This window comes from Xiphias gladius, chromosome 17 (assembly GCF_016859285.1).
Source record: "Xiphias gladius isolate SHS-SW01 ecotype Sanya breed wild chromosome 17, ASM1685928v1, whole genome shotgun sequence".
NCBI classification, from domain to species: domain Eukaryota; kingdom Metazoa; phylum Chordata; class Actinopteri; order Istiophoriformes; family Xiphiidae; genus Xiphias; species Xiphias gladius.
Genome location: NC_053416.1, coordinates 21,873,277 through 21,885,973, shown reverse-complemented (window position 1 = coordinate 21,885,973; position 12,697 = coordinate 21,873,277). Strand labels below are relative to the sequence as shown.

At 43.3% G+C, this 12,697-nt stretch overlaps 1 protein-coding gene across 3 annotated transcripts; it reads left to right on the top strand.

The window, feature by feature from the left end:
- Positions 1-2,798: 2,798 nt before the first annotated feature.
- Positions 2,799-12,152, top strand: ca4a (carbonic anhydrase IV a). 3 transcript variants are annotated; one of them, XM_040150672.1, is made up of 8 exons: positions 2,799-2,946; positions 6,576-6,620; positions 7,668-7,832; positions 7,924-8,069; positions 8,680-8,772; positions 8,882-8,948; positions 9,037-9,200; positions 10,375-12,152. In XM_040150672.1, the coding sequence occupies exons 1-8, from the start codon at positions 2,814-2,816 to the stop codon at positions 10,552-10,554; spliced, it is 993 nt and encodes a 330-aa protein (XP_040006606.1). In that variant the 5' UTR covers positions 2,799-2,813; the 3' UTR covers positions 10,555-12,152. The 3 variants fall into 3 exon arrangements, with proteins under 3 accessions (XP_040006606.1, XP_040006608.1, XP_040006605.1); XM_040150674.1 differs by lacking the exon at positions 2,799-2,946 and adding an exon at positions 5,468-5,630; XM_040150671.1 differs by lacking the exon at positions 2,799-2,946 and adding an exon at positions 5,682-6,077.
- Positions 12,153-12,697: the final 545 nt, after the last annotated feature.

The following is a 12,697-nucleotide window of genomic DNA, read 5'->3' as shown; positions in this document are numbered from 1 at the left end:
TCATGGATCTGTTTCCCAGTCTGTTTATTTACTTATAACTCTGGAAAAGTATTGCAAGTGTCCAGGCATATGGATTATTTTGTCCCATCACAAGGATAAAAGTGTCCAGAGTGAGAAAAGTTAAGTGTAACTGCCAGTCATGCAGGAGAACACTCAGCTGCAAAGTCAGAATCAATCAGTCAGAGACAATGTGTTTAGAAATCAACTGATCCATTGCTAAGAGGCTCCATCGCAATGTAAATGATGTGGTAAATGATAGAAGATGAAGTGGATGAGAGGGGGGGGAGGGGAGCTTTACAACTGTCCAACGGATCGAGACAAGAACAGCAAGTAACAAACTGAAGAGGCAAAGATCAACGTGAACTTAACTGATGGAACAACCTGAAGTACTAAAGTCCCAGGACAGGCGAAGGTGTGTAGAAAAATAAAAGGAATCTGTTCATTTGATGTGGATGTAAACGCCTCTGAATTCAGAATCGGCACGTGACTTAACTTTCACTTAAAACCAGTGTGCCGGACTGCAGAGCTAAATCGATGACAAAATATGCCACAGTTCAACCACTGCAACTGCAGCACTGTAACTTTGGTTGCATTGCCAGTGCAGGAAGACGATGGTGACCAGTGGTGACATGGCGTAGAAACCATGGCTGTGTTTATCATTCAGACTCTTACACCTTTATATTGTGTGTCTGAATTAGTTGGCTGCGGTGTCTAAAGCCAGAGAAGGAAAATACTATGTACATTTACTCAAGTACTGTACAGTTCCAATTTATATAGTTTTTCAACTTTATTGAACTAATTTAATTTTGTGCATCTAGTCCACTACATTTCAGAGGTAAATGCTGGACGTTTTCCTGTACTTGTTAAGGTTTTAAAAACGTATAGTGAGAGGCCTTCTTCCAGTCACTTCATCTTCCAGACCTGGCAAAACACGTGAATTTCTTCCATTTGTCCACCAGATGGAGCTTTTCCATCAAGAGACGCACCGGGCCGTGCTTCTGCAACAAGACCAGCACTCCCAGCCAATCACATCCAGAGATTGTTGCACGGTTCCACTTTTATGAACGGCTTCATTCCTCACTGCTCTCTGGTAAAGCAGGAGTAAGTTCCTCCTCGATATGAACCAACACTCGTTTCCTTTTTGAAGGTGACATTGATCGAATGTGTTTTTTTTTCCTAACACCCCCCCACCACCACCACCACCACCACCACCACACACACAATGCACCGTCATGCCCAGCTGCAGTATTTCAGATTTGCAGATTACTGGCAAGAGTCTTAAGGAAGAGCAGCGCAAGCTCATTCCTGTTTTTTAGGAAAAACTCCTGCCGATGTCCTTCACTGTTCTCACTCAGCACATCAATAATTCAGACTGAGGGTAGTCCAGGTTCCCCCCGGCTGAATGAACAGAGAGTCCAAGAGAGAAGTTGAGATTTTTTTTTTTTTTTGCTAAGCTTTGCACTGACTGGACAGGTTTTTGGACAAGGTGAAGTGGGCCGGAAAATAAAACTTTTCAAAGATTTCATCTGATATACTCTTTCAGACGCTCTCAGGTAATGGTGTGTGTGTGTGTGTGTGTGTGTGTGTGTGTGTGTTGGTGTGGGTGTGTGTTTGTGTGTGTGTGGGTGTGGGTGGGTGTGTGCCCTGTGCTGTTCAAATCCCCGAAACTTTATTATTTATTTTGAATTCTTGTGTAGTTCCCAGATTTTCCTATAAGACACCAAATATTTCTACTAAATATACCGACTAACTTTTGGAGAAATGTGTATAGAATGCAGTAGTGGAAAGTAACTAAGTACATTTACTCAATTTCTTAAGTTCAATTTTGGGGTACTTGCTCTCGAGTAGTTCTTCTTTATGCTACTCTGTACTTCTACTCCACTACCTTTTTTCTTTAATACGTTCATTTAACAGCTGTCGTTACTTTTCAGAATAAAACACATGATCTTTTCCTAAAATATCATGCATTTTTATAGATTAAACTACCCAACTGTTAATGAATTAGTTATAATCAGCTCCACCTTCACCGATTAAAGTAAATCTTAAGTTTGAATAAATCAATAATAATTATCTAATAAAATTAATAATATAATTCGGTATAATGAGTACTTTTGGTTTTGATATTTTAAGCACATTATGTTGTTTAAGTCAATTCTACTGTTACTTAAGTAAATCATTTGAATACTTTTTCCACCACCGACAAAATCATGTACAAGGCAACTAGAATAATTCCATCTGATTAAATGGGGCAGCCCCCCCCAAAAAAAACCAAAACAAAACATGGAGCCTTGGGTTTGAGTATTTCACTGAGCTGGTTTAAACAACACAAAAGTTCAACAAAGAGCTGGAACAAGCCGATGCAGACTATCTACTGAATGGCGCTGGCACTGTGAAATTCAGTCTTTTTTTCTAACCTTAAATATAAAGGAACGAGGCTACGTGAGAGAATCGGGTGAAACTCTGAGGTTCAGTCCATTCATGAAAATATTTCTCTCCCGTAGCTCCCTCTTTGTTAATCCTCTGAGGGCCACCAATCAGCTGCCCGCACTGATGGTCACCTCTTTCTGATGCCAACCCCCCCCCCCCCCCCCTTACCTCTCACATCATCAGGAAATGTTTGCCTATCGACACAATGATACTAATGATTGCATTAGATTTGGCTCCTGCACACCGGGAGCCCATTGATAGGCCCCCCCCCGCTGGAGCGCTTATCCGTGGAGAGCTTTATTGGAGGCGATGCCCGAAGGGGGAGGGGCCACTCGTTCTCTCCTGTCGGGGTATGCTGATAGATAAGTATAAGACCCCCTGCAAGAATGCGATCACATTGGAAAAAAACAAGTCCTTGTGGTACCTTCCCTCGATCGAGGCAGACTCGCTCCAAAATGCAGCAGCTCGTCCTGCCCGTTCTCCTCGCATCCTTCTGGAGAGTCTGCACAGGAGCAGGAGGTGAGTGTGTTTTCATTCATACCTGGAAAATATATAAAAAAAAAAAAAAAAAAAAGGGGGGGCGGCTTTATTTAATTGATCTTGCCTTTGTACAGGTCCCACATAGACAGGTATTGCGAAAGAAACAGGAGAATTAACTGGATGAGGAGAGATTCATTTTCTGTAAATGTTTGCCTTTTCTGCAAAATTACAGCCTTTCTTTGAATATCCATCACTCACATGTTTCTTATATATTTCATATTTCTGATCAAAATCTGAGGTGATTGTACATACAAGCATGCGATTGATAGATTATTAATTTCTGGGTTAATTTAAGATGTTGAACTCCTAAGATGTGGAATGAATGAATCCATCAGAAAAAGCTTCTCAGTGAGACCAGCGGGGTGAAGTAGCTTTTTTACCAGTTTTTTTTCTAACCGTACCGGTCACTTTATTCACTTAGGAAGTTGATAAATTGTGGAATCCCAAGAATCTAAAAAGACAGAAATCCCCAAAATAGACAAAGAAAGGCGCTCTGCGGAGAGAGAGAGAGAGAAACCGAGTGCTAAAGAGCCCCAGCTCCCCAGATGAAGCCCCCCCCCCCCAGAACCAGAAACCGCCTGCGCGACGCTCTCCACCTGCCCGGTCCATCAGACCGATGTGGCACCGGGCTCTGCACCCTGCATTCACACCACCGAGCTCCCCGCTCGGAAGCCTGAGAGAATGCACAGCTCCTGCATCAGCTGAGCCAAAAACCGAGCCGAGCTTCACTCAGAAACTGTTTCAGACTCTCTCTCTCTCTCTCTCTCTCTCTCTCTCTCTCTCTCTCGCGAGCTCGCACCTGCTCTGGTCCACGCCGAGCCAATGACAGGCGTCTGCGTCCTTGTTGCCGCAGAGAGACGCGTCAAGCTGCGCAGAGCCGATGTCTCCAAATGAACAGCCGCTAATTCTGAGGCGTTAATTTCACACAGACCGGCCTCGGGGTTCGGCACCAAGACCCGCGAGGAGGCCAATCTGCAGCAACCAGGATACCCGAATAAATGACCAGGCTAATTTGGTCAGAGCGGCAGGTCGTCCGTCATGCGCACAGAAAGGAAATTTCACCGACGCTGCCCAGATTTGTTTTCTTCCTCTCTCTCAAATCTGAGCGTGTTTGGCTTTGTAACTCGTTATCTGTGCCACCCAGAAAACGGTGGAGGCAGATGCAATCCCCCAGAATGAACCGAGCCGAGTAAGTGATGGTTAAACTGGTTTGGTCGCAGGAGGGACGATGCTACTAGACGCTTCTGATGTAGCCAAAAGCGCAAAAAAAACCAAAAAAAAAAAAACCCACCAATAATACTCCTTCACGTGCTTATAATATGTATGTGGCGAGTTTGAGCTAAAGCACCAATCCACAGACACCTCCCAGCCATAAGAAACACGCAGTGTGTTGGATGCGCCGCTCAGTGCGCTGTTTCTCTCAGTGCCGGGGAGGAGCAGCCTGCGCGGAGCGGCTGCAGCGCGCTCCTGAGCCAGGACCCGCAGCCGGACGCACGGAGCCGCGGCAGATGCAAGTTCGTCTTTCCCCTGAAAACATGTGCGGTGTGTGCGCGCGCTGAAGAATGGGGGAATCCGATCGGGACGGTCGGCTCCTCTGCTCCCTGTGTTGTGAATGCACTGACCCCCCCCAAAAAATGGTGATCTTGGTGGGGGGGGGGCGACTCTCTCTCCCGACGCTCAGCGCCCGAAGTTGGAGTATTGTTTTGGCACAGGCGGGGGTCGAAGAGCTGGCATAGCGAGGCACAGTCTCGATCCATCTGCCTGGCACCTGCAAGGTGCGCCCCACACGGTGGCACGGAGAGATCCGTCTCCGCGGCGGCGTGCGGCGCAGGAAGGCGAGGCCTACTGGGTTTTTTCTGTTTTGTTTCTTTTTTCTTCTTTTTCCTCTGTTTCCTTCTTGACAGTCGCCTTAGTTCGTCCTCTTTGACAGAGCTCTCAGACCCCGTGGGTCCCGCTCGCCTTGTCCATTCGCTCGGCGCCGCACAAAAGACCTGAGACAAGCGTCGATTGGTCCAGAGCGACGCGGACAGAAATCTGATTGGCCGGGGTGAGAACAAGCGACCGTGAGCCGTAGAAATCGCTATTTCTGCTTACAGACAGCAATGGAGGGAGATTCCGCGTCGTTACTTGAGTAAAACTACCACTACCATACTGTAAAAATACTCATTACAAGTAAAAGCCTTGCCTTGATAAAGTAAATATTACTTCGGTAAAAGTTTTATTAGTCAAATGTGCTTGAGGTAAACTGTCATTTCGTTGAATCTGTGACGGCGCACCGCGTCCTATAAGCTCATCTCAAGCCTGTATGAAGAATGTCGGTTAAGAGACGAGTAGCTGTCGCTGCCAACTAAAAACGCCGCGGGGTGAGAAGTCAGACATCTCCCTCGGAGATGCCGCGGGGTCAGAGTGGAAAGTGGAGACACCCGGGTGAAGTGCAGGCGCTCTGGGAGTGCGGGACCCGAGTCACCGTGTTGGGTCACTTCCCACCTCCGCTCAGCAAGCAGGCGTCTCCGGTCTCGTCCGCTGGATGGGTCGCGAACGATGACTGACGGGGCTGCACCCTCCTTTCGTCCGGGACCGGACCGGGATGAGTGTAGCTCTGGCCTCGGTGCAGGTCTCTGAGGGACAGAGAGGGACATATCTCCACCGCTGCCGTCAGTGCTGTGAGGTTTGAAATGGACCCTAATCCCCTCACACCTGTGGTGACAGGCAGTCATTAGAAATATTCTATTATTATTTATATTATATATTATTATTTTTTGAATATATTTTCCTTCTTCTGCTTGTTCACACTCCACTCACACACACGCACATCCCGCGACAAAAGCTTTATTAGTAAATAAATACAAACAAAAAAATTGTTGCTTCACTCACTGGGGCCAGTATGATGGCACCAGTGAATACAATCGGAGCCCCCCCCCCCAAAAAAAAAAATATTTGCCCCCCTGCTTCGTTTATTTTCAGTACCCATTATCATGCCAGAGCAGGAGGAAAAAGACTTACCAACATGGCAAAGAAACCGAGCACTGACTTCCTTCACAAACACCGGGAGAGGTCCTCACACAATTCTAATAACAGAGTGGGAGACCCTCCCCGCATATTTCCCGATGGTATGTGTGTTTTCCATAAATATTTGATTTGAGAGATAGCTGCAGATATTTGTCTGAGAGTGGAAACAGGCAAACCGTTTGTGAAATATTAATAAACCCCCAGACAAACGTGAGAATGGGACCTGGCTGATGCAAAAGATTGGCTCCCTGTTTATTCTGATAACCGGAAAGATAAAGCAACTTTTTTTGTGAATAGGAAGACAGTTCCTGTGTATTAGGGGTTTTGTATGGTCAGGAATAACAGTTGACTTAAAGTATTAGGAGAACAATTCACTGTTTGCAGTTGTAAAAAAAAAAAAACTGCTAATAAAATGGCTCGTTTGTAAATACACAAAATCTAGCGGGACAGTTGCCAATCACACAATCGACTGTGTGTGTTTATGCTCTTTACATTATTTGCTGTTGACATCAAAACTCAGGGTAGAACTGTGAGACTGTGAGTACCTCGTCCATGGAAACCTTGTCTTGACAAAAGCGATTTTATTTACTGTGTTTCAGATTGGTGCTATCAGTCCCAGTTTTCCTGTGATCATCAGTGCAACGGTAAGCTTATTTAAATACAGAAAGGCGTGACAGTTTTTTAAAAATAAGATGATAATTTTATTTATATAGCATTTTTCAGAGGCAAACAAAAAAGTGCTTCACAAAAGACATGAAACCAACAGATTTAAAGTGTACTAACATGCCTGTAATTAAGATTAAAATAAGGAGCAATTTAAAAGATTAAATTAAAAGAACAAATGCAGTAAAAGCACAGAGTTAAACAATTTAAGAAAATGTAAATCTGAAACAATGTGTTTTTAAAGAGAGATCTAATGAAAATAAAAGAGATTTCTTGCCTGATCTCCTCAGGCAGGCCCGGTCTTGGTCTCCGGGTTTTTAGCTTTGTTTATATACTGTAAATTCTTCTCTTTGGATCTCATTAGTAGTCTTGCTAATGCAACCAGCATCTGCACCACTTTAAGTTTGGTAAGGCTCTACCCACTCAGACAGGAACATACAGACTTACAGACATCTAATCGGGATGTAATAAAAGCAGGGACTACAGTTTCCAAGTACTTTGCAGATAAACAACAGTAAACATTTTGAAAATGTTCTGAAGCTGTCACAGTGGCAGGATTGGACAGCCAAGTTAAGTTGGTGATCAAAATTAAGCCTCTAATGAAATGTGACATTTCTGCAATGAAGTTTAATGTTCGAAGCCAAGGACCCTAAGTGTGAAGAAATTTGACCAAGTGAGGAGAAGAACATGTCGATCTGAGAATCACCTGCATCAAAATGAACCCTGATATGATGCTTTTGAAATATATGACCTAAATCTAACATATAGTACAAAAAGAATTGTGAAAGACCAAGGAACGATCCCCGGGGTACTCCATGCATGAATTGTGTAGTCGAGGATTCACAATCCCCTATACATACTCTCAGAGAGATAGCAATAAAACCAGTCGAAAACAGTATGCAATATATACCTACCCAATGCTTAAGACATTCAATTAGAATCAAGTGGCTGTCTGTATCAAAAGCTACAGTGAGATCTAAAACCAGAATGAAATTTCTGTTTTTAACACTGGTCTTTTCTTCTTTTAGTACCAGACAAGTGGAATCACGCCCACAGCAACTGCGCGGGAAAATACCAGTCGCCCATCAACGTCGTCACCAGAAAGACTTTGAAAGACGAGCGTCTGACTCCTTTCCAGTTCAACAACTACCAGCGGATCTTCAGTGGCACAATCAAGAACAACGGCCACTCGGGTGAGTGTATTTTTCCGTTTAACATCTCATAGCCTCGGCTCCTTGGAAGCTGCTGTTTGAACTCTTTATGTTTGGTGTGTGTGCCCACCAGTTCAGGTCGGAGTTCCTCATCTCAGCACTATCTCAGGTGGAAACCTGCCGACCACCTACAAGGCCGTACAGTTCCACCTCCACTGGGGCAACAACGGAGGGCCTGGCTCCGAACATACCATCGATGGGGAGCAGTATCCCATGGAGGTATCATAGTGCACTCTATACGAAGCACGCACCGCCTGCATCTATCGTGGTGAAGTGTCACTGTGGGTGAAGAATAACTGATATGTTGATCTGGATCACACGCAGAAGGCAGATCTTTCATATTAAAGACACTCGACAGGCATATATGAAGTAGAATCTTTAAATCAGTAATTATGTTGTAACACGCATACTGTCCACTCAGGCATAAATCGTATTTTCATTTAATGTAGGAAAAGTAAGTCACCTGACAACTCTGGATCCTCCTTTAATTCACTTATTAACTGATACTGTTGTAGATTTAAAGGTTTGTTTACGTTTGTCACCCAGTGCACACACTGGTGCGCTGCTGTGTTTTTTTGGACAACAGTGAAGCTCTACTGCAGAGACAAATAAGCTACATCAGGATTTGGATGGACAGACAATACTTGTTAGGTTGATCAATATATTGATGGTTTAGGTCTTTTCATGGAATAGGTTGATTGTTAGATTGTTTAGATCGTTATAATTTTTTATCAGTAAAGTCTTATAACATGTTTTTGATAAAGAACTGCTTAACTGGATACATTGTAAACACATTTTGTAAAAAACTTTGTTAAAATCTCATCCACAGATGCACATAGTTCACATGAAGCACCATTACACTGATCTGACGACGGCACTATCAGACCCAGAAGGAGTTGCAGTCCTTGGATTTTTCTATGAGGTAACCATTTTTAAAACGTTATTGCTGAAAGACAACTAACAATACTATTACACAACAGAACTCAGGTTTAAATGGGAGAGTGTTGAAATGTGTTTTTCTCCATTTTCAGAAATCCAGCAGTGGAAACCGAAAGTATGACCCTATCATCAACACTCTGCGAAGCATCAAAGCCGCAAGTAGGCATTGAAGTTCAGTATAACCGACTAAAATCATGGCTGCATAACATTTTTACTAATGTTTCATCTTTGGCTCCTCTGTGTTCAGATGACAACACATCTCTGCTGAGCATCTCCCTGGCACAGCTGATCCCATCTGAGCAGAATTTGACCTCCTACTACCGCTACAAGGGCTCTCTGACCACCCCAGGGTGCACTGAGGCTGTGATCTGGACTTTGTTTGAGAATCCCATCCCTCTGAGCATGGATCAGGTCAGGATAAAAGCGCAGAAAAATTTAACGGAATAAAAGTAAATTGTGTTGTTTTTTTTGTTTTTTTAAATAACCCATCTGTCTTTTGGTTGCAAAGGTATGGTCTCTGATCGGAAATTAAAACCACAGCCATCAAAAAGATTTTTCTTAAAACAGTGGAAGGAGTATTCAGATCAGGTAGCTACTTAGGTAACGTATCTAAAAGCACTCCATTACAAGTAAAAGTCCTGCATTCCAATTTTTTTCTAAGTGAAATATTATCAGCAAAATGTACTTAGAATATCAGAAGTACAAGAACTCATTCTGCAAAAAAATGGCCCTGCTGACCGATGTATTTTTGAACATTACATTATTAGATTGTTACTGATGCATAAATGCATAAGTAGCATTTTAATGTTGTAGCCTTTTGAGCTAGTTATAACTGCTTCATATACAGTGAGGTAGTTTAGTGGTTCCTAAGGTAGGGGTTGAGCCCCATGCAGAAGGATTGTTAGATGATAGATGAGGTAGTGAAGATGGGGAAAAAAACAGTTGCGCTACACAAATTTATATTCCTGTGCTGTACTTTTCTATAAAATCTTGCTAGCTTTCTATAACCTTTTGTGAAATATTTGATAACTTTACCGATTTGGGCCTCAAATGATTTGTATGTGATTTAAATGGAAAGACATGAGAAGTTCAAAGGGAAAATGCTTCGGTGGTACTGCTAACAACTCATAGCTATCTAAAATGTGACCAGGGGCCCCAGCTACCAACAACACACTGCTTTTTTGTAAAGGGTAATAAGCCAAAATGCTTGGAAACCACTGGTTCAATCGTTAACAATTTTTTATAAGCTCTGTTATGTGGGGTTTTTATGTCTGCTTGTTTGTTTTTGTTTTTAATATAAATTGTCAGTCTGTAAGGTAAGTAGTAATTATAGGCGTCAGATCAATGTAGTGGAGTAAAATGTACAAGATTTGCCTGTGAAAACACAAGTAAAGTACAAGTACTTCAATAGTGTACTCAGGTACAGTACATTAGCAATTGTACTTAGTTACGTTCCACCACTGTTCCTGAATGTACAAATTTAGACAAAAACACTGCATTCAAAAACTCAGTGAAACTGCACACCTTGATGATCTCTTTCCAGAAACTGGGGCCTAACATTTGTGTTTGTCTTTTGTTCTTCCAGCTGAAGGCATTCTCCGAGCTCAAGTTCCATGATGGAAAGCCGATGGTGGGGACTTTCAGGCCGGTCCAGCCCCTGAATGGCCGGCATGTGTTCCGTTCGGGAAGTGTGGTGATCCTGGCCAGCTCTGCCCTCCTTGTTGCCGCCATTGCCACGGCCTTGGGACTTTCCCAACCCAACTAGAGCAAGGCATCCCATGCTGCACTGCAACATCCATGAACACACTAAGTTCTGTATCACTCTTCAGCTGAACCACTGTTTGTAACTTCATCATTGCATGGTTGCTAAGATGATCAAGCACATCGTAGTGCAGGCATGACTCACCTGGTGTTCTTCTCTTACAACACAAATGACAAAGGCGGTCAAGAAATGCCTAACGAAAGGTGCTGTAAGGGTTTAATCAGCATTCATGCATGCCTGGTGAAGTAGGTCTTATTTCAACATTATGAATGTGCCATAAAACAGGTTACCAAACACGCAAAATGACAGCTGAATTCAACATCAGACCCTAAAGTCATGCCCTAATTTTTCATCTTTTAAACGCCAGCACACACACACATCACACATCTTCATACACTTTAAACCTCATCCACCTTGTCCAATGTCAGGTAAATTTAGTCTCTGCTAATGTCAGTGTAAGTTGCCGATGGTTTGCGCTCTGAGCACCGATGCCAGCCCCATGACCCCGCACGTGATGTGTTGTCCTCAGTGGGGCATGTGAACGGCATGGAGCTATTAATAGCCGAACTGAGTCATAAAAACAAGCTCCATTTCGAAGCCAGCGGTCAAAGGAGTCAGCAGTTTGGAGCACACAGTGCGGCCGCCAGGTGAACCACTCACAGCCACTCAGTCAGCAGTTGGTTTGTGGGGGGGTTGAGGTCTTGCCTTTCTCTGCGGGAATCCAGTGTCAGGAAAATCCATGATGAAAAACTGCAGTCTGTTCTGAGAGCAGAGCAGTCTCTCAGTCACCTGAGACAAAGGTGAGGCCTCAGAGAAGCTAATGCTAAACATTGGGTCACAACGTGAGTGACAGCTCAGGGAAGAGGGAGCGTCTGCAGCGTTATGGGACAGCAACTCTTTGGAAAATCAACCAGAATAAAAAGTGTCACTTCTCTTTTCAAACCAACATCATTATTTTCATGCATCTTAAACACTGGCATGAATCAGCACGTCTTGATGTTCCAGATGTTTATTTTGAGCTACATGTACATGGCTGCTGGAGTGAAGCTGCGCACACAGAACCGCCCTTGCCAAATTCATACACACACCACAGTCATTCCATTTCCCATTGTTGACCTGTGAAGTTGAGTGAGCTTATCTTGAGAACATGTGACTGTGTTCATGGCTTGTATTACAGGGTCTCTGATGCACTGAATGTTACTGACTGTGAATCACACCCCACTGAGTTCTCACTCATTTATTCAGGAGGACTCTTCATGTATTCTAGTGAGAGATTTGTGCAATTTTCCAGCAAGAGTTATTGTGATGATCGAGCAAGGAATTTGTAAATTTTCCATTGTTTCATAAGGCATCAAGTTATATTTCTATGCTGTGTCATTGTACACATGTATTTATGTACTGAATGTGTATATTGATATGAGACGCACAGTTATTGTTATTTATGTAATGCTAAGTTTATATAGTACTGAATGCATATATGAAGTATCAAGTTGTTCATGACCAATCGAGTTTACTTATCAGGTGGTAATGCTTGAAAATGTCATACATATTATGGAGAATGTGTTCCAACTGAACAATAAACTACTTACATGCCTTTTTAATGACAGTCTCTTCTGCTTCCACAGAACCAATTCAAGCTAAAGTTTTTGAACCAGTGTTCACCACAGCGTGTAGCCTCAGTGTCAGTCATGCCCCGCATCTCTACACTGTGAAACCTGATATTAGAATACACTCTGTTGGCTCTGTTGTTTGTCTGCTAGCTCAGACGCACAGACAAGCTTCTTACTTTTCTGTCCGATTCCCCTTCAGTCTGTCAGGAGAGCCTGAGAACACTCACAGATCTCAATTTTAATCTTTTTCTAATTGACTTCTTCTTGATGTTATAGAGGCCTTTTTTTGGTCAGAGTTCACTTACACACACACACACACACACACACACACACACACACACACACACACACACACACACACACACACACACACACACACACACACTACTGAAAAGGGGAGAATGTTGTATCATACACAGCTCACTATCAAAGCTACCAGAGGTGTAATACAAACACACTAAAATGTATAAAAAGACTGGCCTCTGAGACAGATTGCAGGTGCTTTTTCAAAATTCTTCCCCTTTCAGGTTATTTTA

Excerpts from the sequence above, each read along its gene's own strand:
- ca4a (XM_040150671.1), top strand. The coding sequence starts at position 5,852 with ATGATGGCACCAGTGAATACAATCGGAGCCCCCCCCCCCAAAAAAAAA. Across the intron at positions 7,833-7,923 it reads CAAGAACAACGGCCACTCGG|TTCAGGTCGGAGTTCCTCAT; the intron begins GTGAGTGTATTT and ends TGTGCCCACCAG. Across the intron at positions 8,070-8,679 it reads GGGAGCAGTATCCCATGGAG|ATGCACATAGTTCACATGAA; the intron begins GTATCATAGTGC and ends TCTCATCCACAG.